Source organism: Protomyctophum parallelum (genome assembly GCF_964188405.1).
Source record: "Protomyctophum parallelum genome assembly, chromosome: 5".
In the NCBI taxonomy this organism is placed as follows: Eukaryota; Metazoa; Chordata; class Actinopteri; order Myctophiformes; family Myctophidae; genus Protomyctophum; species Protomyctophum parallelum.
In genome coordinates, this window is record NC_139702.1 from 29,682,658 (window position 1) to 29,702,801 (window position 20,144).

A 20,144-nucleotide genomic window follows, 5' to 3' on the forward strand; every position below is an offset into this window, starting at 1 on the left:
TCCACGTGTTGCTCCTCTAAGATTCATAGTTAGGCCTCTCCTCTCGGTTGAAGGCTTCAGAGGTTGATAATGTAAGAGGAAACATTATAATATTAATAATATATAATGATACCTTTGAATTTCCCCCCATGACAGTGTAAACTCACTGCGTATGCTGGCAAGTTGTCAACAGGTTGATTTCCCCGGCCAATACAATAATAGGACAGACTGTGTTTAAAATGGTACTACTACTGTATACGTCCTTCCTCTTCATAGCAAGCAGCCTGTGTGTGTGTGTGTGTGTGTGTGTGTGTGTGTGTGTGTGTGTGTGTGTGTGTGTGTGTGTGCGTGCGTGCGTGCGTGCGTGCGTGTGTGTGCGTGTGCGTGCGTTAATTGGAGGTGTACAACATTGTGTTAAAGATAGGTAGCTATATCACATTATTTTCAACGTTACATGTTGGCAAGGGTTTACTTTAAAGTTTAAACTAAGCTTCGTGAACATTACATTTACAACAGTCTCTCAAGATTTTGCTGTCACGTTTAGGACAATTAGCATTTAAATTAAATCCCAGCTGTGACCACCAGGTGACAAGCGCGAGCTTTTGGAACACGTGACCCAAGCGGACCCAAGGAAGAAGAGGTGTGTCCGTCCTGGTGGTCCCTCCTCCTCCCGCAGTGCATTATGGTTAGTGTGTACCGGTTGATGATGATGCTAGCAGCAGTGCTGCTAGGATAGCTGCAGTGCTAGCTGCTGTAGTTTTTTGGCTCTGCTGTCTGTGTGTGTCTGTGATGGTGGAACGACGGAGCCTTTGGAACCGCTGTGTTTCACCACACGACAGGTATGGTTATTATTCTGGTTTATTAGCACGACCTTTAGCAGTGCTGCTGGTTCTACTATGGTGACGCTCTGTTAGCACGCCGAGCCGTTTGACAGCCTGTCAAATGGCTAGTCAGGCTAACTAGCATAATGCCTTGCTAGAATTGGCTACGTGTAAGTACAGTGAACCAGATCATATCAGATGGACTGTCTGGACTGACTGACAACATGAACACAGCAGACACACATTACACATTATTATTATTATTATTTTACTTGCTTTTCCAAAGCTTGTTTGATAAAGTGACAGTCTTGATTACATTTGATTATCATTATTACTACTATTACTGTATTATATAATTATAGTGTAAAATACTCATTTCCATTTACAGTACCTGTGTACAAGTACCGTTGTTTACATTTGTACACTACACTGAGTTATACATTCAATATTATTATTATGTGACTGCAAAGGACACATTTTCACCGTTTTACTTAGATGCAGACTGTGAGTAATGCAAATAGTACAAGTAAAACTATCCACCAAATACCGTTTAGATATTAATGTCCTTTTAAACCAACAATTTGGTACATGGTACTCATGGTAGTACCACTGCCACTAACGATGCCCTGGCCCCTTAGTCCTTACTGTCTGTGACCAGCCTGCACTTGTTAATTATACACTTAGATGTACGTATATCCCTGTATCTCCGATGCCTAACATTCAGCCTCAAGTTGGTGACATCTTCGTTTGATGCAATGATGATTTTATGACAAGCTAACAACTCAGCACATGTGTAGGAATTTGCAGTATATTCTCTTCAAACTGACGTGAATGTATCAGCAGCACTCTTTGCTACAGTGACATGTCTCTGTGTGTATATCCATTCAGATATACAAGATTTGCATGCAATGTGTGTCAGCATAATTAGATTTTGGTGTCATGTGTGAAATTGTGACAGTGCACAGAATTTTGAGTGGCATTCATGTACCAGTGTACCTTTAGACCTAACAACATTGCAGGCAAAGACTTTGCGAAAAGCAATTGTGAGCACTGTGCCGGCAGCATCATGATATTGCTCGTCTATTCTGAGTCCGACTTGTGTTCAATATTACTGTCAACACTCTGATATTGCCATTATGGCAGTTTGCAGGATATAAGTTAATTCAAGTGTAGTGATATAAACCAAAAGACAGTCTGGTTTATTCGTGTCTATATATTTACTGGTTTATTCTGCACACACTGGAAGGTTAGACTAGAGATGATAGATCAGTGCTTTTTATGATTCGTGCTTTCTTCACCGTCGGCTCATGAGTTCTGAGTGACCGTTCAACTCGTTCCCAGGCTCTTCTCATCTCATGAGACGTGGTCCGTGGCGTGCCCTTTAGGTCAGGACTTCCGTTGCAATGTACTTCCCCTGGTAGCTGTCTTTTCTCTACCATTCACAAGTTCACAACACCGGTTTCAAGCCTGGAGAATGTCAACAACTCTGCAGAAAGCATCAATCATGAATGTAACTTCCTTGTCCTTCCGATTAGTCACACACTCGGTAGTCTTGCCCAGCGTGAGGTGTGAGCGTCCGGCCATAGTTTACAGTAGCTCTATTCTGGTAAATCCATCGGTGTCGCCAGTTTTAGTTGCGCCGGCGAGAACATCTCTAGTCTACCAGCCTTTCATATTTGCTTTGCTTCAGTTCAGCTGCCATTTTCCAACTAGGGATTCAGTATTAGGGCCCTGTAATGGGACTGTTTATTGGCCATCAGATTCGTGACATTTCTGTTATGGGAAAAGGTATGGAGTTGAGCCAGAAGGCAGAGCTCTCTGTCTAGTGTCTACCGAGCAATCTTCGTTCCTACCTTCACCTATGGTCATGAAGTGTGGGTCATGACCGAAAGAATAATGTTGCAGACACAAGCGGTCAAAATACGTTTTCTCCGAGATAAAGGTGAGAAGTTCAGTCACTGTCCCTTTTGAGTATCTTAGATACTGAGCCATCCCAATTAGGTGGGTCATCATGGGCTTAAGGCACTGGAAAGGCAGAGAAGTAGCCATATCAGTTTGTTTTGGGACGTCTAAAGCTTTAGTTTAGAGATAACACAGGGTGAGAGGCAGAGGGGCATGTTAAATCAAAGCTGTACATGGGCAGGAGGGCATCTTGCTTCTCATCTCTCGTCTGATCCTCTACTCTGATGGGATTAGAGGGGCCAGACTCTTTAGCCGCTTACTCCACCACGTCTAGTAGTAGACTCGTTCAATGGCAAAACATAGCCTGCATTTCTATAGAGCAGGGCTCTTCAACATTTTTCATGGTCTGCTGTTTGTTCCCTGTACACTAAACCGCTTCGTAGAAAATGGCAGAGGCACGCTGTTTGTAGATCTGCTATTTTCGGCTAATTTTCCCCCAAGAATATGGATGCATGCGAAGGTTCCGCAACGATATAAGTGCCTGGTGCTGGGAGTCTGGTGCAACGCACAGGGCCTGACCTGATGAGAGCAGGAGTGGACCTGGTGAGACGTAGGAGGGGCCCGTACAGGAGTCAACCCACAGAGCCTAGTCCTTCCACGCGCCAGAATCAGAATGGTACCTCCCAGTCCCGGCAGAGTAGTTCAGGAGGAACGGATTGTGTGGCCCTGGTTTTTTCCCTAATGGGACTGATCGAGGGTAGCTACTGGGACGTAAGTTGGGACTTGATCACCCCGGCTGGGTCACCTGAGTGAGGGGTATGATGATGGGAGACCCGAAACCCTGATGACCTTGGGATACATCACTGAGGATACGTCCCAGGTGCATCCATGATGCAATGTATATATATATAATTTTTTTACATCGTCATGTGACGAATTAGCAGATTGACATTTGACAAGCTCATCTGATATATATATATATATATATATATATATATATATATATATATATATATTTATTTTATGTTTATGGGACCGAAATAAGGGCAAGATTTGGTTGAAGTAGATCCAGGAAGATCTCCAGGTTCCTAGACACTAGTCTAGACAGTCACTGCCACCACAGTGGTTTACCAATGTGTCATGTGTCTGACTCATTCAGTATGATGCATGTAGGGCTGTCACCAATCATTTCACGATCAATTGTCACGCAACTTATTTGTGATTAACAATTTCATTGTGTGTTTTGTAATTGAACGTCAGGATCAGGACATAGTATAAATCATTTCTGTTAGCCTTTTAGGCTTGTAAACAGAAATTCCACAGGGAAGATGGCATCAACGTATGGTGTTGTGTGCAGGTGCCCTACACTCTGTCTTTCTTTATCATTCACTTTTTAAGAGCCTGCCCAGGGACTACAGATGAAATTTAGCTTTGGCTAACTCTGGCCCATTGATGTGAAAACTGACATGTTGATTAATGAGCTTTGTCCCTGTCAAATAAATAAATAAATGTGACAAATCACTTAAATATACAAATAAATTACTGACATACATATTTAGTAATTTATAATAGAGGATTATGTAATACATGTAACTGGCCTTCTGACAAGTTTCGATGAGGAAGCAACACTTTCACTTCTGTTTTGAAACGCAATGTTGAACGTTATCAACCTGACGTGAATCATTTATGTACGTAACTTGTTGACAAAATGAGCAGCTTGCTTTTAAAGTAGCTGACATTTTTTCCTTGGAGCTAATAGAGCCGGCCTGCTTGCAAAATTCATGTCAGATGATCCTGTGTCTGTCTGAGAGACATGTGGTGAGACATGACCTTTGACACCATCTATGTCTCAACAGGAGAGCAGTGAGACTGGATACAGCCACCACATTGTATAAGTTATATTGTATTAACATAAACATACTCTACCCTACCGTAACCATACGGATGAACAAAAATGCATTCATTAATTAAAAAAGATACATAGTGCGAATGCGAATAGTGCTGCTTTAGGCATCGTCTTGCATGTTATTTGGAAAGTGACGATCTATGCTGCCTCGTACAGTATGTTATGTCTGTCCAAAGATGATACCCAACCAGAAAAAGCAATACGAATGTATTGCTACTTGCTTTCGTGCATCCTAATGTCATTGTGTTTCCTTTGCTTGATGTTCTGTGTAAAGCAGTGTTGTTTTCGTTGACTAAAACTAAGACGAAAAATGTTCGTTGACTACCTATTTTCACTGACAAAAACAAATGGAAACTAAATGAAAACTAAGCTACGATGACTAAAACTAAGACTAAATATACTGACAATTTCGTTGACAAATAAAAACTAGACTAAAATGTTAGGAAGGGACTAGTGGACAAGAGATCCAGTATTAGTCATTTTACACTTGGTTGCATGCTGAAAATAGCTGATCTACAAGCTGATCTACGAGCTTGTAGATCGGCTATTTTCAGCAAGTGTAAAAACTTACACTTGCTCAACGACTCATTACGACGGCATCAAGACCCGCCAAAATACATTTTAGTCGACTAAATCAACTGTAGATTTAGTCGACTAAAATCTTATGACATTTAGTCGACTAAAACTAGACTTAACACTAAGACATTCCAGGTGACTAAAATGTGACTAAAACTAAATGAAGTTTCAGTCCAAAGACTATGACTAAACTAAAATAGAAATTTGCTGCCAAAAAAACCCACTGGTGTAAAGCACATTGAATTGCCTTGTTGTTGAAATGTGCTATTCAAAAAGAATATGTCTTGTGTGTGTGTGTGTCCAGCTAGCCTCCTTTTGGAGGTGTGTCCCGATGCCATGGCCTCCGGTCACGGCTCGTCCCCGGGGCCTCCCCGTCCCGGCGGTGGAGGGGTCAGTGACGGGGTCTTCTGCAAGGACAGAGGAGGGGCTTCCTCCGCACGCCACTACAGGCCTGTCGTCCGCTCGCTGCCCGACGTCTGCCCCAAGGAGCCTACCGGTGGGTGAGAATACATTACCTCTCAATTAACCCATTCTGACCTGAGATCAGATTCTAGAAATGTCTTCTACATCCTGACAGTTTTCTGAAAAAGCTATGTTTCTATGTGTCAGTCGTTCTTCGATTTTTCAAAAATAGCAGACCTACAAGCTCGTAGCGCGCCACTCGGTGGCGCGCTATGAGCTTGTAGATCTGCTTTTTTTTTTAAATAGCTAAAGCGTAACGTAATGCTAACGCCAAAAGGGGTTCCCGGCCCGCCCAGAATGGATTAACTCTGAGGAAGGAATAAAGGATTTTACTATGTATAGGTCAAGGAGGATTAACTGATTTCAGTTTCCTTTGACTAATCCCGCTTTGATTCATAAACCAAGGCAATTTCATTGTCTTGTTCAAAGCTTCTACCATTATCGTTGCTGTCGGCAGAAATATTATCTCCATATCCTAACTTTTTGTGTTGTCGTAAATTAACGCCATTATTATTATTATAATTTTTATTATGATGAGTTTTTGGGGCTTTTTATGCGTTTATTTTTGTCAGTCTGCATCTGCAGCCTAGGTGCTCGAACCGTTGGGCCAGCAGCCCAGGCCATTTAATGCCATTCTTGATCATACTATAGCGAAACTCAAAAGTAGCGAGCAAGCATCTACAAGCTCAAACATGGCACGAATCGACACATTTCGAGCTTGTCGATCTGCCACTTTTGCTGTTTTGTTTTTTATTTGAATCCTGAAATGTAACCGTTTTGGACATACGTATGAGGTTTCCACCCAACAAACGATGTATTTTATAGTACAATTTAATAATTGCATCCCTTCACTATTGCACTGAGAAAACAGTTTTGTCTTTCTTTGTCCTTTTTTCCAAACTTGACTACGGTAGCGGTGGTCTCAAAAACATAAGGGAAACTTTGACAGAAAAAGACTCACTCACCGTATAGAAACTAGAAGTAAAAACTCCTTAATCCTAAGACCTTCGTCAGTGCCTATAGGACCGAAACGTTTGCTTTTTAGATTGCACTTTGAACACAGAGCACTTTATGAGCATTTAAGGAAAAAATATTTTCTTAAGTCTCAGTCTAAGGAGTTTTTACCTTCTAGTTTCTATACGGTGAGCGAGTCTTTTTCTGTCAAAGTATCCCTTCACTGTTGCCATAATAACGTTGCTCGCTGCGTTCCCCATGTGTCCGCGCTGCAGGCGAGGCCCGCGGCAGCCTGTGCGAGGGCCCGTCGGTGGTGGCGGAACACGAGCGCTGGACGGTGTACAGCTCCAGGGTCAACCTCCCGGCGGCGCTGAACGACCCGCGGCTCGCCAAGCGGGAGTCCGACTTCTTCACCAAGACCTGGGGCCTGGACTTTGCCGAGACCGAGGTCATGCCGTCCTTCTACCTCCCCAACATCACCCGAGAACACTTTGGCCCCTACCTGCAGGAGACGGCCCAGGTCAGTGTGTGTGCCCCCAAACCCAGTCCAGGACACACACACACACACACACACACACACACACCAAGGATCACAGGGAGGACTTGTCATGTTTGAGATTACGGAGATCTCCGTCCATGGCATGTCTTAAAAAATAGCAATGGCAATCTACTTGCACAATTGTGAGCTTGTAGCTTGCGTAAATTTTTGGAGTATTAATTGGAGCTTGTGCTTAAAATGAGGGTCTCAGCCTGTGTCAGATGTGGGGGGGGGGGGGGGGGGTGGGCACCGGGCACCAAGGACAAAAAGGTTTGGAACCTTTTGAATTGAAGGACCACAGTGGAAGCAAGTCCCCAGGCCTTATTTGTGTTATCCTTTTAGCTTGTCTTTTACACTTCTGACTAATAAAGTATTGAATACAAAAAAAACGAAATAAAGAAAAGCAGTTGCTCAAGTAATACCTCTGCCTTCACTGACGCTGCATTATTCAACTGAATGACTGTCACTTTAAGTGCAAGCTGTACAGTAACCCAACACCTGCTAACAACCCCACCTAAATGACTGCTCTGTGCAGTGAAACATGGACTAATAATGGCATCCAGGCACCCGTTCACAATACAGACAGAATCAGATTCACTATAAGTAAGGGTACTGTACATTGTACAGAACATGCATGTGAAGATGCACGTGATTAGATTACTCATTATCTGGGTAGCATATACAAATCACATGCTACTTCCATGTGTAGACGATGGTTTATATACAAAGCAACATTAGATAAGACAATGGGTAAGAGTTCAGTGTCCTACCTTGTGGCACAGTCTTTCTAACCACATGACCATCCCATATCATCTAGTATAACCACAGCGCACCATAGGCTGTGTTCAGGGGAGGGACATCTTGGTGGGTCGTCGATGATTGACGCTGCACTAGTGCAGGGTCTCTCTCCCAAACAAACATATTCAGCTTGAGACCCTATAAGTGTTAAATATTGCGTTTCCAGCAACCCAGACATAAAAACAAAGCCATTATGAATTAACCACTTAAAGGTGTAGTTCACCCAAATAATGACTTATTTTTCCTTGAATTCATGGAGATTTATTTAGTTTTTGTCGCATTCCTGCACGAGCCAATAATTTGAGGACTGGCGCAACTTTAAGAAAAAGTTTTAAAAAAAGTTTAAAAATAATTTCACAAATAAGATTATTTTGAAACTTTTTGTTATTTTTTTCTTTTTATCTACTGGTGGTCTTTTGGGAGAGGAGTTGCCAAAATAATTGGCTACTCCTATATAAGTAAATACCAAGAGCATAGATTTAATTTCTTTCTCATCTTTTATTAATTATTTGTGTATTTCACTGAAGCCATCTGTATCTTTTGCTGTTTTAGAGGGAAAGAATCCATGAACGCTGTAAGGCCATCTGTCCCAACAAAGACGATGTGGACTCCGTCTCCAGTATCACCGCCACTAACCACGGTATGAATTATTAAAACACCTCCCTCTGTCTCTGCAGCCTGCTGCCTCTGTTACAGACTTAACCCTGATTTATACGGTTTTATGACGCTATCACGTGGCAAAAAATAGCAGAAGAAGAAGCAGAAGTATAAGTTAAGGCAAGGCATTAAGACCTAAAGACCATTAAGACTCTAAAAAATGTCAGAAACGGGGTTGAACCGGTTCCGTTCTCTTTTTCCTGCCAAATGAATTGGTTCAGATCCCTAAAAGTTGGTTCGGAACTGGAACCAAAAAATACTACTACTTGCCCTGAAGTGGGAACCAAAGTGGGCGTATCACTTTAGGTTGGAAGATGATCAAAACTAAAGAACAGAACCCGTTCTAGATTCTAAGTTCTGGTGGAAAAGGAGCCATGTGAGCGTGCCTCTGATTGTGGTTTTTCAGGCATGACACGATGATGGAAGATTAATTATTTGTTTTGAATTTATTGCTGTTTTCAATAAACAGTCTTACATGTTAATGTCTATTGGTATTCACAGTGGCAAAATCACCATGTCAAATCCTAGGACCACAATTAAATGGAAACAAGTCTCCTAGAACATTTTTGTGTTAGAGTTTTAGCCTAAATGTTTTACTGTTCTCCATACTGTTAAGTATAGTATAGTACTATAGTTAAGTATTCAATCAATCAATCAATCAATCAGCTTTTGTCATAGTATCATTGCTCTAACCAAAGCTTTCTTTTCCTCAGACAAATCCAGAGCAGACCTGGAACAAGTTCCTAAGGTAAAAATCGATGTTTTTATCACAGTGCTAAGAAAGATACATTGAAATGGAACATTCTCCATTCATTACACATTCCCGATTGGCTTCATAATGCGGTTCTATGGACTCATATTGTACAGTTTTTTATCTTCCAACGTGCAAAGCAAAAAAAAACACATTTAAATTGTTAATCACAATTATTTGTATGGGCGATGAATCGTCAACTTATATACCTATTTTGCCATTTGATTGAAACCTTTATTTATTCTCGAAAGAGCAATTGAGGTTCTCCCTCATTTTCAATGCTGACGAGATTACATACCGTATATAAAACAATGCAGGTATAAAACACAAAACAAATCTTCATGTAAGGCATAGACATTATTATATATAGACAATGAGACGAAACATAAGTTAAAAACAGTTACATATTGAGGTAGGGAAGGTTCAAAAGCAGGTTATTAAATTGACCATAAGATATTGGGGTATATTCATTTTCAATGTTTGCTGTAAAGTGTTCCATGTGGTCGGGGCATCGAAGCAAAAAGCATGCATGTACCTGTGGGTTTGTGTCTCAGCTGCCTCACTCATCGTGTCACGTCTCTCATCTTGTCAGATCTTCATGAAGCCAGACTTTGCGCTGGACGAGCCGACGACCTTCAACGCGGTGCTTCCCTGGTCGCACTTCAACAGCGCCGGTGGGAAGAGCAGCAGAGACATGACCTCCTCCAGACTCCTGCAGGAGAAGGTCAGTCACTGTGGCTGTGGCTGCTGCTAAAGGCCACTGAAGCCCAGCGATGATCAGGGATCAGGGGGGGGGGGGGGACCCTCTACTGTACGCTCTACTCTACTGTACTGTCACTGTATTGTACTAGCACACCCGAAATCACTATATATACAGTTAATATGTCCGTGTGTGTTAGGTAGCACATAGGTGGTGAAAAACAACCATGCTGTTTTCGTGCTCAGATGCACCCAGCCACCCACCCAGCCACCCACACACATAGCTCCGTAAGGGAGTGGTTGCGCCACTCAAAAACAAGAATACTATATTGTTGCTGGCGGGGAGCTCACAACACGCGTTGATCTTGTAGATCGACTATCTTCGGTGTGTTTTAAAAATCAAAGAGTATTCGAAGTGATCAAACTACCACAGGGCTAGAAATAGCGACCATTTTGGTCGCAAATGCGCCTGAATTTTAATCTTTGCGACCTAAAAATATATTTGGGAGCACCAGTGCCACTACAAATAATTACTGTGGTGCGCCTGGCTACAACGATCGATTGTAGAAAAACGGGCGCTCTGAGCCGCTCTCTGACATCCACTGCACTGCTCCTGTCTGCTAGCTGCACTAGCACTTGATGCTAACAAACCAACGTGTGGAGTGTGTAGTTAACTACTCTTTGACACAACGGTACGGGACAACGTTGAGCGCTGCATCGCTCACATTCCAGAGCGCCTCGGCTCGCAACTTCACCATGTGTCAGAAAGTACATTATTTCAAGCGTTCAGATTCAGAAAAGACTGGAGCCTCTAGCTCCGGAGGCGGACCGGCTCAGCTGTGTGTGTGTGCATGCGTGTGTGCGCGCACAGCCGCACACGCATGCAAGAGAGAGAGGGAATGAGAGAGAGAGGAAGGGAGAGAGAATAGCAGACTTGTAAGTGTTTCTACATAGCAGCAGTATTGATACTTTTACTTAAGTAAAACATTAGAGTAATTTATCCACCACTGATTAGAAGTGAGTAGGCATAGCTAGCTATAAATATAATGTTTTACATCGAAATAATTTTATATTAGAAATTCTAATATATGATCTAAATAGGCTATGAAGGTGAAAAACACAAAACAAAGAATAAGAAAACAGGTGATGTGACTGGCCGGAATCAGTGTAGACTAGAGGGTCCTCATCTGGAGATGTTTGATGCTTCTGTCTCTTTGAAGAGATGGATGGATGAGGGACAGACACTACATTTTAAAATCTGGCATGCATTTTTATACTTTGGTCATTTCATGTTATTTGTAATTGTAAACCACACGTTATATTATTGTTTTTATGTAAAAAATCGATTACATATTGGTGCTCCTTAGATTTTGGTGGGTGCTCCTAATTTTTTTCTGGTGCTCCTTCATTTTGAAATTGGTAGCACAAGCGCTACCAAGTAAAAAAGTTAATTTCGAGTCCTGTACCAATTAGAATACATGTTTAGAAGCATCTATCCATAAACACACGTGGTTTCTATTGTTCCTGCCCCCCCTACCACCGCCGGGGTCATGGGGTAAAATCCACCGTGGTGGGCCTGTTTTCAGGGGAGGGTGAAAATATAAAAATAAATATAATGGGCCTTGATAAGAAAAATCTTGAAAACCACTGATTTAAGGTATATTTAAAAATATGCGATTAATTTGCGATTAATCACAGTTAACTATGGACAATCATGCGATTAATCAGATTAAATATTTTAATCGATTGACAGCCCTATACCTAAAACATCATTACATTTTCCGTCATGAGATTGTATTTTGAGATTGTATTTCTGTGTGGAGTTTGCATGTTCTCCCCGTGTCCCCTAGGGTTGGTACCCTCACAAAAAACATGCAGTAATCCTGGTCACTAAATTGCCTCCCCCTGGCCAGCCGGGGCGCCTGATGGAGGGGAAAGGAACTGGTTGGAATGACGTGTTCCCTCCACGCGCTATGTCCAACCAGGGAAACTCCCCCGTGTCAGGTGTAAAGGAGCAACTTGGACACTCAGGCATGAAGGAAGCATGAGTTAAAGTCCGTTGCTCTCCCCATGTCCCCCATATATGGGGACTAGGTTGGTGGAGGGTGTGTAGAGCCCAGGATCACATTAGATGATTGACACAGGGGTGAAAAATGGGTTACAAAATCGTGGGATAAAAAAATATATAAAAAAATTAGATTGTATTTTTTGCTTTGTGTCGTCGTCTCCACAGCTGAGCCACTACCTGGACGTGGTGGAGGTGAGCATCGCGCGGCAGATCTCGCTGCGCTCCGAGGCCTTCTTCCACGCCATGTCGTCGCAGCACGAGCTGCAGGACCGTCTGCGCAACACGCAGCGCGCGGTGGCGGTGCTGCGGCAGCGCACGGCCGCCATGGACCGCGTCATGTGCCAGGGCACGCTGCGGGCCGTGCGCACGGTGCTGACGCGCAGCAACTGCGTCAAGCTGCACGGCAAGCTGAAGCTGATGGCGGCCGTGCACCAGACGCAGCCCACCGTGCAGCTGCTGCTCGCCACCTCGGAGTTCGTGGGCGCCCTGGAGCTCATCTACACCACCAAGGAGGTGCTGCAGCAGGAGCTGCAGGGCATACACAGCTTCAGGTCAGAGGGCTTTTTTTGTTGTGTGCGTCATGTGATGGATTATAACCCATTCTGACCTGAGATCAGATTCGAAAAAATGTCTTCTACATCCTGACAGTTTTCCATTCTGACCTGAGATCAGATTCAAAAAATGTCTTCTACATCCTGACAGTTTTCATTCTGACCTGAGATCAGATTCTAAAAATGTCTTCTACTGTATGTCAGTCGCTCTTCGATTTTTCAAAAATAGCAGACCTACAAGCTCGTAGCGCTCGTAGATCTGCTATTTTTCGATAGCTAAAGCAAGAAAATAGCTGATGTACAAGGTCCCAACGCGCCTGCGATGCCTTTTAAGCTTGTAGATCTGCTGTTTTTGGTCATTTATTTTAAGATGAAACTGAGAGAGTAATAGAAGTTTTCAAAGTAGCAGTTGAATTAGTCAGTGTAGCTATAATACATGTTCAGTAGCATCTTCCATAAAACATAATTCTTCATAACTGTGCTACTGTAATTGTTACACTCACATTATGTAACAAATTGGCCTAACAAAGGTTTTTGCTATTATAACATTGAAGAGTATTTGAAATGGTCAAACTAGTAATCGAACACATGTTCAGTCTTCCAGAAAACCCCAATGATCTCCGATATTTCCTAAAAGAAAGTCTGCAATTAACTGGCTGGCTTTATATTTACCAAACATTATAATATTATAGGATTTATTTTAGCTTTCATCCATGTACTGTGTGTATCCATGTATTACTACTACTGAGGGCGACTTATTTTATTCAAATCATATTCAAATGTATACATTTTTATAACATTAAAATAATCGTTAAATAAAATGCCTTGCACTGTTTCTCCCCTCCACCACCCCCAGACATCTGGGCTCTCAGCTGTGCGAGTTGGAGAAGCTGATAGATAAGATGATGGTGGAGGACTTCAGCATGTACGCCAAGAGTGACCTCTACCGCAGTCTGAGGGACGAGCCACACATCATGGAGAAGGTACGGCTTTGACCCATTTTGGACTGAGGTCGATTTAAAAAAAAAAAGGCTTCTAAATCCTAAATTCTTTCTGAAAAACCTATGTTTCTATGTCTGTGGTACTCAACCTTTTTCATTTCAAGGACTCCCAGAATTATCTCTATTGGGCCATGGACCCCCATCTCAGGGGGGTTCCAGGGACCCCCCTGAAGCAAATATTTTAGTTAAAAATGTTCGCTCTGAAATATATATTCAATGATTTGCACCACATTTTAAGGATTTTTCAAAAATAGCAGACCTACAAGCTCGTAGCGCGCCACAGATGAGCTTGTAGATCTGCTATTTTTCTATAGCTAAATTATAACATAATGTTTAAAACGCCAAAAGGGGTTCTTGCCCAAAATGGATTAATGGAAACTGTGACACCTGCTGGTCATTAGTTACCACTGTGTTATGAATACTACAATCAGTGGTTCTCAAAGACCTCCCCCATGGCTCTGATTATGGATTTACAATACTTGAGGATGTACTTGTATGTCAGTCTATAAATAACTGCCTTACTTGCTAGAATGTTAAAATATTATACTCTCTCTTGGATTATGGATCTAGATGCTAAAGAAACTATGTACTTTGCTGCTGAATATTTGAAACATTTGAATTGTGACATTTAATGCATTTATCTTTTGCTGGTTATTTTTACACCAGTGGATGCCATTTTCTAATATGTTCAGGGCAGGGCATTATCAATTAGACACTCATTCAAGTCTAATGTATTTGTTTTTTTTAAATCATACAGTACAAATTCCATCTTGTTTATGATCGAAGATCGGAAAAGGTGGGCCACAGATGCCACTGGCAAGACTTTGTTTTTGTGCATGTGTAAATCAAGCCAAATCCATAATTGTCTTTCATTGTATCATTAAGTGATAATCAACCACAGTCATCACACTGCTTACTTAATTTAATTTGGGAATATGTAATGTAATTATTATTTTTTGGCTTTTTTTATCTGGATGATAATGATGTTTTTTTTAATCAAATCAGGCCAATTCAGATTGTTTGATAAGTTGTACTAAATTGGCTCCCAGATTTTCTTTGATTGTTTAAACTTCTCAGGAGTTTGTCACTGCAGTTAGCAAATAATTGCTTTTAGAATTATACTAACCTTGACTTGGATAACCATTGGATATCTCGTTAATTACACTGCTGAAGTCTAATAACACAAGCTTGAGGTTTTGAGCTTGCGAATCTGCCACTTTTGATACTTTTGTGTGATGCTGTAGTATGATCAAGTAGGGCGTTAATTTACGGGGGGAGAAAAACATACATGCCTGACCGCAGCACGATAGATTTCATGTATGTTTCATGGGCTTATCCAGGAGCGTCTGGAGTCTCTGGTGTTTGGTCTTCTGAGACAGAGGAAACTGGACTTCCTGGACATCTACAACAATGAGATGATCCTCGCTGCCAAGGCTCTCGTCACACAGGTGGGAAGAGAAACCCTTAATGACTCTTCATCCTGGGACTTGATAAGACCCAATTAAATATCACTTGGACATTCATATTTGTATAGCACTTTAGAAATCGTTAATAGTTATACATACTATGAAGAGGATTAATAAAAGTAAAGTACACAAAATGAAACCAGTTAAGGTCAATTGTTTCTCTGTAATCAATGATACTTTGTTCAAAGTCAGTGGGAAATAAATGTGTGAATGAATGGAAATATTGTTCTTTGCAGTGCGTGGTGGACTGTGTTTCGCAAATAGAAGACATTGACACCGAAGTCGTCACTAAGTAAGTAGAACTGTTTCCTTATTAATTAATAATCATGAGTCTAATCCTATTATCCTAATTACACTCATGATGCAAAGGCCTCAGAATCATAGAATACAACAAAACGCCAGAGGAAACCATGCAAGGTACTGTACCATCCCTGCTCAGCAGGAGCTGTTAGGCCTTCAGTATCTAAGGTACTGTACCATCCCTGCTCAGCAGGAGCTGTTAGGCCTTCAGTATCTTGGTAAGGTCAAGGTACTGTACCATCCCTGCTCAGCAGGAGCTGTTAGGCCTTCAGTATCTTGCTCAAGAACAATTTGACGTCCAACACGGGTGTATAGTCGCTTTAACTCCTGAGCCACTGCTGCCATATTACGTAATATCATTGTGGAGCACACCAACATTGTTTTAAAAATCTTTCAAAAGATAGCCGAACTACAAGCTCACAACGCTTCAACACTAATCCAGGGGAAGCCGTGGATCGAACCAGGAACTAGCTGTTCTACCCCTGCAACGGTGGGTTGTGAAATGTGATGGGGTGTCACTTTTCATTGGACCCACCTTTTTTTAGCCCCAGCTGTACTGTATTCCGCTGCTGTTTGTCAAGTTTGTGAACCCATCAGTCACGCTGCCATTGCCTGCCAGTAAACATTGAACGGTCATTTTAAAATGAACAACTACACTTAAACCCAATGACAGCCAGCCAACCTTGCCTATGAGCTCCACTTGCATTCATAGATGTTGGGAACTGTGCCCATTGTCCACAGACAATGGGCTACAGTGGAGTGTACCGTGTGTGTCCTTCCTGGCAGGGTATATGGAAGAATTCATTTCAGGAATGTGGAAGGTTTGTGGTGTGTGTGCTAAGATGCGGGATATGTTTCTGTGGGTGGGTTCTCACACATGTTTGTTGAGAGTGAGTGAGCCTTTGCATTTATCAGAGGTGGTTTGTGTTTTTAAGCTATTTATGTGCCAGGCAGCCTTGAAGAAACGGCCTGGTTAAAACGTAACATTTCACAATCAAATGATAGAGACGAAGCTGCAATCCATAAGATTGCTCCTACCCTAGACCTGAACCTGGGTTCTCTTCGGAGCCAAGTCAGAAAGCCTGTTTGGACAGAGCAGATACTACTGCGGTTTGCGCTTCATGCAATTAATATCTCTTATATTTCAACTAGTAGCTAAACTACTTGATATCAGTATCTAAAAAATCTCCCAATAGAAGAGCAGCAAGATCACCTCCAACCATACATATTGGTAAAACATAAATAAATTTTATTTTATTCACGAATATTTATTTATAGATTGCAGCATGTTGAACTTTATTGAAATCCATGTAACAGTTGTTTGTGCTTATCAGGCTACCTGATCAGATGCGTCTGATGATGTTCCCCCAGTGGTTTGATCTGCTGAAGAACGTCTTTGAGAACTTCCTTCTCTTTCTACAGAGAATCAAGGTGGGTAATGTCTACCCATAGACATAATAATATACAGAGAATTGAGGTGGGTATGTCCACTATAGTCCTAATATACCGGTACAGAGAGTCAATGTCATCACCATGTTGACGGGAACAAGCATATTTCTGCACTGGAGTTGTGGCAGGCGGAGAGGATATAGAGCTCTCTGGTTGGCTGCTATCAGTGCTATGGACCCTTTTCTAAAATGTTGATATTACTACAGCTGCATGTGTGCTCAATGCAGGCACAAAGCATGGGACCCATTCAAGTGTCGGACTCGCCTCGTTCAAACACAGCTGTTTCATATTTTCTCTGAACAGAATTAAGCGTATGTCGCATCTCTAACTTATAAATATCATAAGCACTTTGTCTTGGGGTCTATAAATGGACCGGTGCTATTCTACTATGGTTTCACTTGAGCCTTTTTTTTAAATCATTGTAAACCCGAGTGCTCGTTCTGAAACTATTTCATGGGGCAATGGATATACGTTTATGATGGGTCTTGTGTAGCCTATCCTACAGTAGTCTACTCAAAACAGAAATGGCAGGCTTCCATTTTTTCCATTATTCTAGCTGTTTATTATATTATCATTATTTGAAGCAAAATGACATGGCCGTGTGCGCATGCCGCTGTCACTTGCTGCCGGACAGGTACGCAGTGTTTTATTGTTTAAGACAGTCTGCTAAATGCCTACTTGACTGTGGAATTAATTACATTGCAATGCCACGTTCACTGCCTGGATTTCACTAACCTTTGAAGAACGACCGCACTGACATCATTGTTACTTTTCATGAAACTCCGCTTTAAAATGGTGTAATCGCTTGTCGTAGTGAGGAACGCGTCTGCTGCATGCCACCATTGCCATTGGAATGAATTGGGCCTCAATTTCCCAGAACCCTTTGCATGTCGGTGCGATGTTTTTCCAATGACGTCTTCAAAACGCGTCACCTATCCCACTTAAAACGTATTAAAAGCGTGAATGAAACAATGAAAACGTAACTTGTGTAACTCGTTATTGGGAGGGAAGCTGTTCTACAATCGATTAACTCATTAATCTGGGGGAAAGTGTTCATTAACATTAAATGTAAAATATAAGATACACCAAAATAGTCTAAATACAGATAACCTTGTGCCCATGCCTTAAACAGCACCATGTAGTGCAGTAGTTATCTATAATCTCTCAAATGATTTAAGGATGTACGTGGTCATGTGTATGTGTTGTTTGGGGAAAAAAAAGACATCAAGCCATAGGCTATTTTTAGCACCACAATAGGCGTCTCTGTGTTGGCTCTCGGCTGCATTCAACAACATTTTTTTCACGCCCTCCAACCAACTGATCTCCCAACTTCATGTCACTGTCGGTCTGTAGTAATCTGTAGTTTGTCTGTCTGGTGGAGAGCTACCAGTCGAGGTAAATGGAATCAGGAGAATGTAAAAGTACACAGATCCCTAGCCACAATCGTAATGGGGGCCATTACAGTTATCTTGTCGGCTACCAGGATGCCCTGGTATTTAGATATTTATCTAGACAACAATATCGGTTTCTTTTTTTATAAGACTATCTGGACTCCGATTAGCGATGGCACGATATGAAAATGACACTCTGGGATAATCTACAGTTCCACGCACGGAAACAATTCTCTGCAGACGTGTATCAAATGTAGCCGTCTCTATCGGGGACGGATTAACCCCCATGAGGCCCCCTGGGCCGCTAATCTTTTGCGTGCGTGCAACATTTTCATGTTTTTCCGTGTTTTTATCATCTTTTTTTTAACCTAAATTTAACAAAATCAATGGCCAATGAAGGGCCCCAGGAGCCCTTTTCAGGACGTCAAAGCTAGTATCGCGCGGTCCAAATTCCCCGAAGGGCCCCTGAGAGCCAAGGGCCCCTGCGGCACGGCCCCAATGGCTAATTTGTCCCTGGTCTCTCTCCTTCCCCTTTGTGTGTGCCTCCCTCCACTATAGTCCACCCTAAGTGTGATCAGGAACGTGGTGCTGATGATCCTGGACACCAACCAGAAGAGCCGGGTGCTGGCGGAGCAGCAGCAGCAGCCATCTTCGTCGTCGTCCGGCTCCTCGGAGCCCCAGGACCACCAGCAGAGCACGTCGGCCTCCTCCTCCTCGGGCTGCCCCCCGCCGCTGCTCCAGCAGGGTGAGGCTGAGCTGGCCTACCTCACCCACGAAGGCCTGTTCATCAGCGATGCCATCAGCGATGCCCAGGTGGTGGCATCAGCAGCAGCTGCAGCAGCAACCCAGGACCAGAGCTCTGCCCCCGGATCCAGGGTGCAGCAGCAGCAGGGGGGGGCCTGTGGTAGTGACTCTGCCTCGGGCACCACGGAGTCCTCCTCCAGCAGCTTCCAGACGACTGTAGGGGCCGCCGCGGGCATCGCGTAAGTCAGGAGTTCTTGATGTGTTATCCAAAGACATGCCAAGTATCTTTGGTTTACTTACCTGTATCCGCGTGAAGTAGATCGTCTTTTTAGGCCTTTTTGCGCTGGAACCCCTTGGTGTTAGCATTATGCTATGCTTTAGCTATTGAAAAATAGCAGATCTACACGCTCATAGCGCGCCACCGAGTGGCGCGCTACGAGCTTGTAGGTCTGCTATTTTTTTTAATCGAAGAACGACTGACATGGAAACATAGCTTTTTCAGAAACTGTCAGGATGTAGAAGACATTTTTTTAATCTGATCTCAGGTCAGAATAGGTTAGGAGTTTCTGAACCATTCTTTATTTGTGATTGTCAAGAAGCCACACAATCTTCCCAGGATTTTCATACCAAGTTTTCTTTTTTTGCTGCATTCCACTTGATGTGCTGCTGTTACTGCTGCCGCTGCTGTTGTGTATGTCCGAGTGGTTCATTTCTCTCCTCCGTAAACTTCCTACAGGTCCGGTGAGGACATGATGCCTTCTGAGCTGGAGCTGGGCCGTGTGGCCAACACCATCCAGGAGCTGCTGTGCACCGCCTCGGATGTCAGCCACGACCGCTGTGTTAAAGTCCTGGTGGCCAGAGCTAAGGTACAGGATTCTACCTCAGGTGTCGTGATAGTAGTCCACTCTAGCCCAGGTTGCAGGCTCTATAGCACATGTTGCAACGCGTTTTGATTGATTGATTAACATGTTTTTTGACAAGAATGCGTATACACAAATGTATAATATGTCCTCTCTGTCAGGTGGAAACCTCACATGTTCCAAAACTGTTACTTATCAGGTTTTAAATGTAAAAGTAGCAGATCTACAATCTCAAAATACGGCAGGGTAGTGACAATATTAGTGACGCTGT

General features: G+C 42.7%; 1 protein-coding gene across 2 annotated transcripts in view; it reads left to right on the top strand.

The window, feature by feature from the left end:
* Positions 1-677: 677 nt before the first annotated feature.
* vps54 (VPS54 subunit of GARP complex) overlaps positions 678-20,144 on the top strand; it is a 29,910-nt gene continuing 10,443 nt past the window's right edge. The window contains exons 1-13 of one of the 2 annotated variants that reach the window (XM_083765331.1): positions 678-818; positions 5,489-5,684; positions 6,876-7,120; positions 8,489-8,576; positions 9,307-9,341; positions 9,937-10,068; positions 12,277-12,662; positions 13,519-13,645; positions 15,004-15,111; positions 15,366-15,421; positions 16,764-16,860; positions 18,828-19,252; positions 19,750-19,879. In XM_083765331.1, coding sequence (XP_083621457.1) covers positions 5,516-5,684; positions 6,876-7,120; positions 8,489-8,576; positions 9,307-9,341; positions 9,937-10,068; positions 12,277-12,662; positions 13,519-13,645; positions 15,004-15,111; positions 15,366-15,421; positions 16,764-16,860; positions 18,828-19,252; positions 19,750-19,879 — 1,998 coding nt within the window. In that variant the 5' untranslated portion in view covers positions 678-818; positions 5,489-5,515. The remainder of the gene's footprint in view (positions 819-5,488; positions 5,685-6,875; positions 7,121-8,488; positions 8,577-9,306; positions 9,342-9,936; positions 10,069-12,276; positions 12,663-13,518; positions 13,646-15,003; positions 15,112-15,365; positions 15,422-16,763; positions 16,861-18,827; positions 19,253-19,749; positions 19,880-20,144) is intronic. The other variant, XM_083765332.1, reaches the window with a different exon arrangement.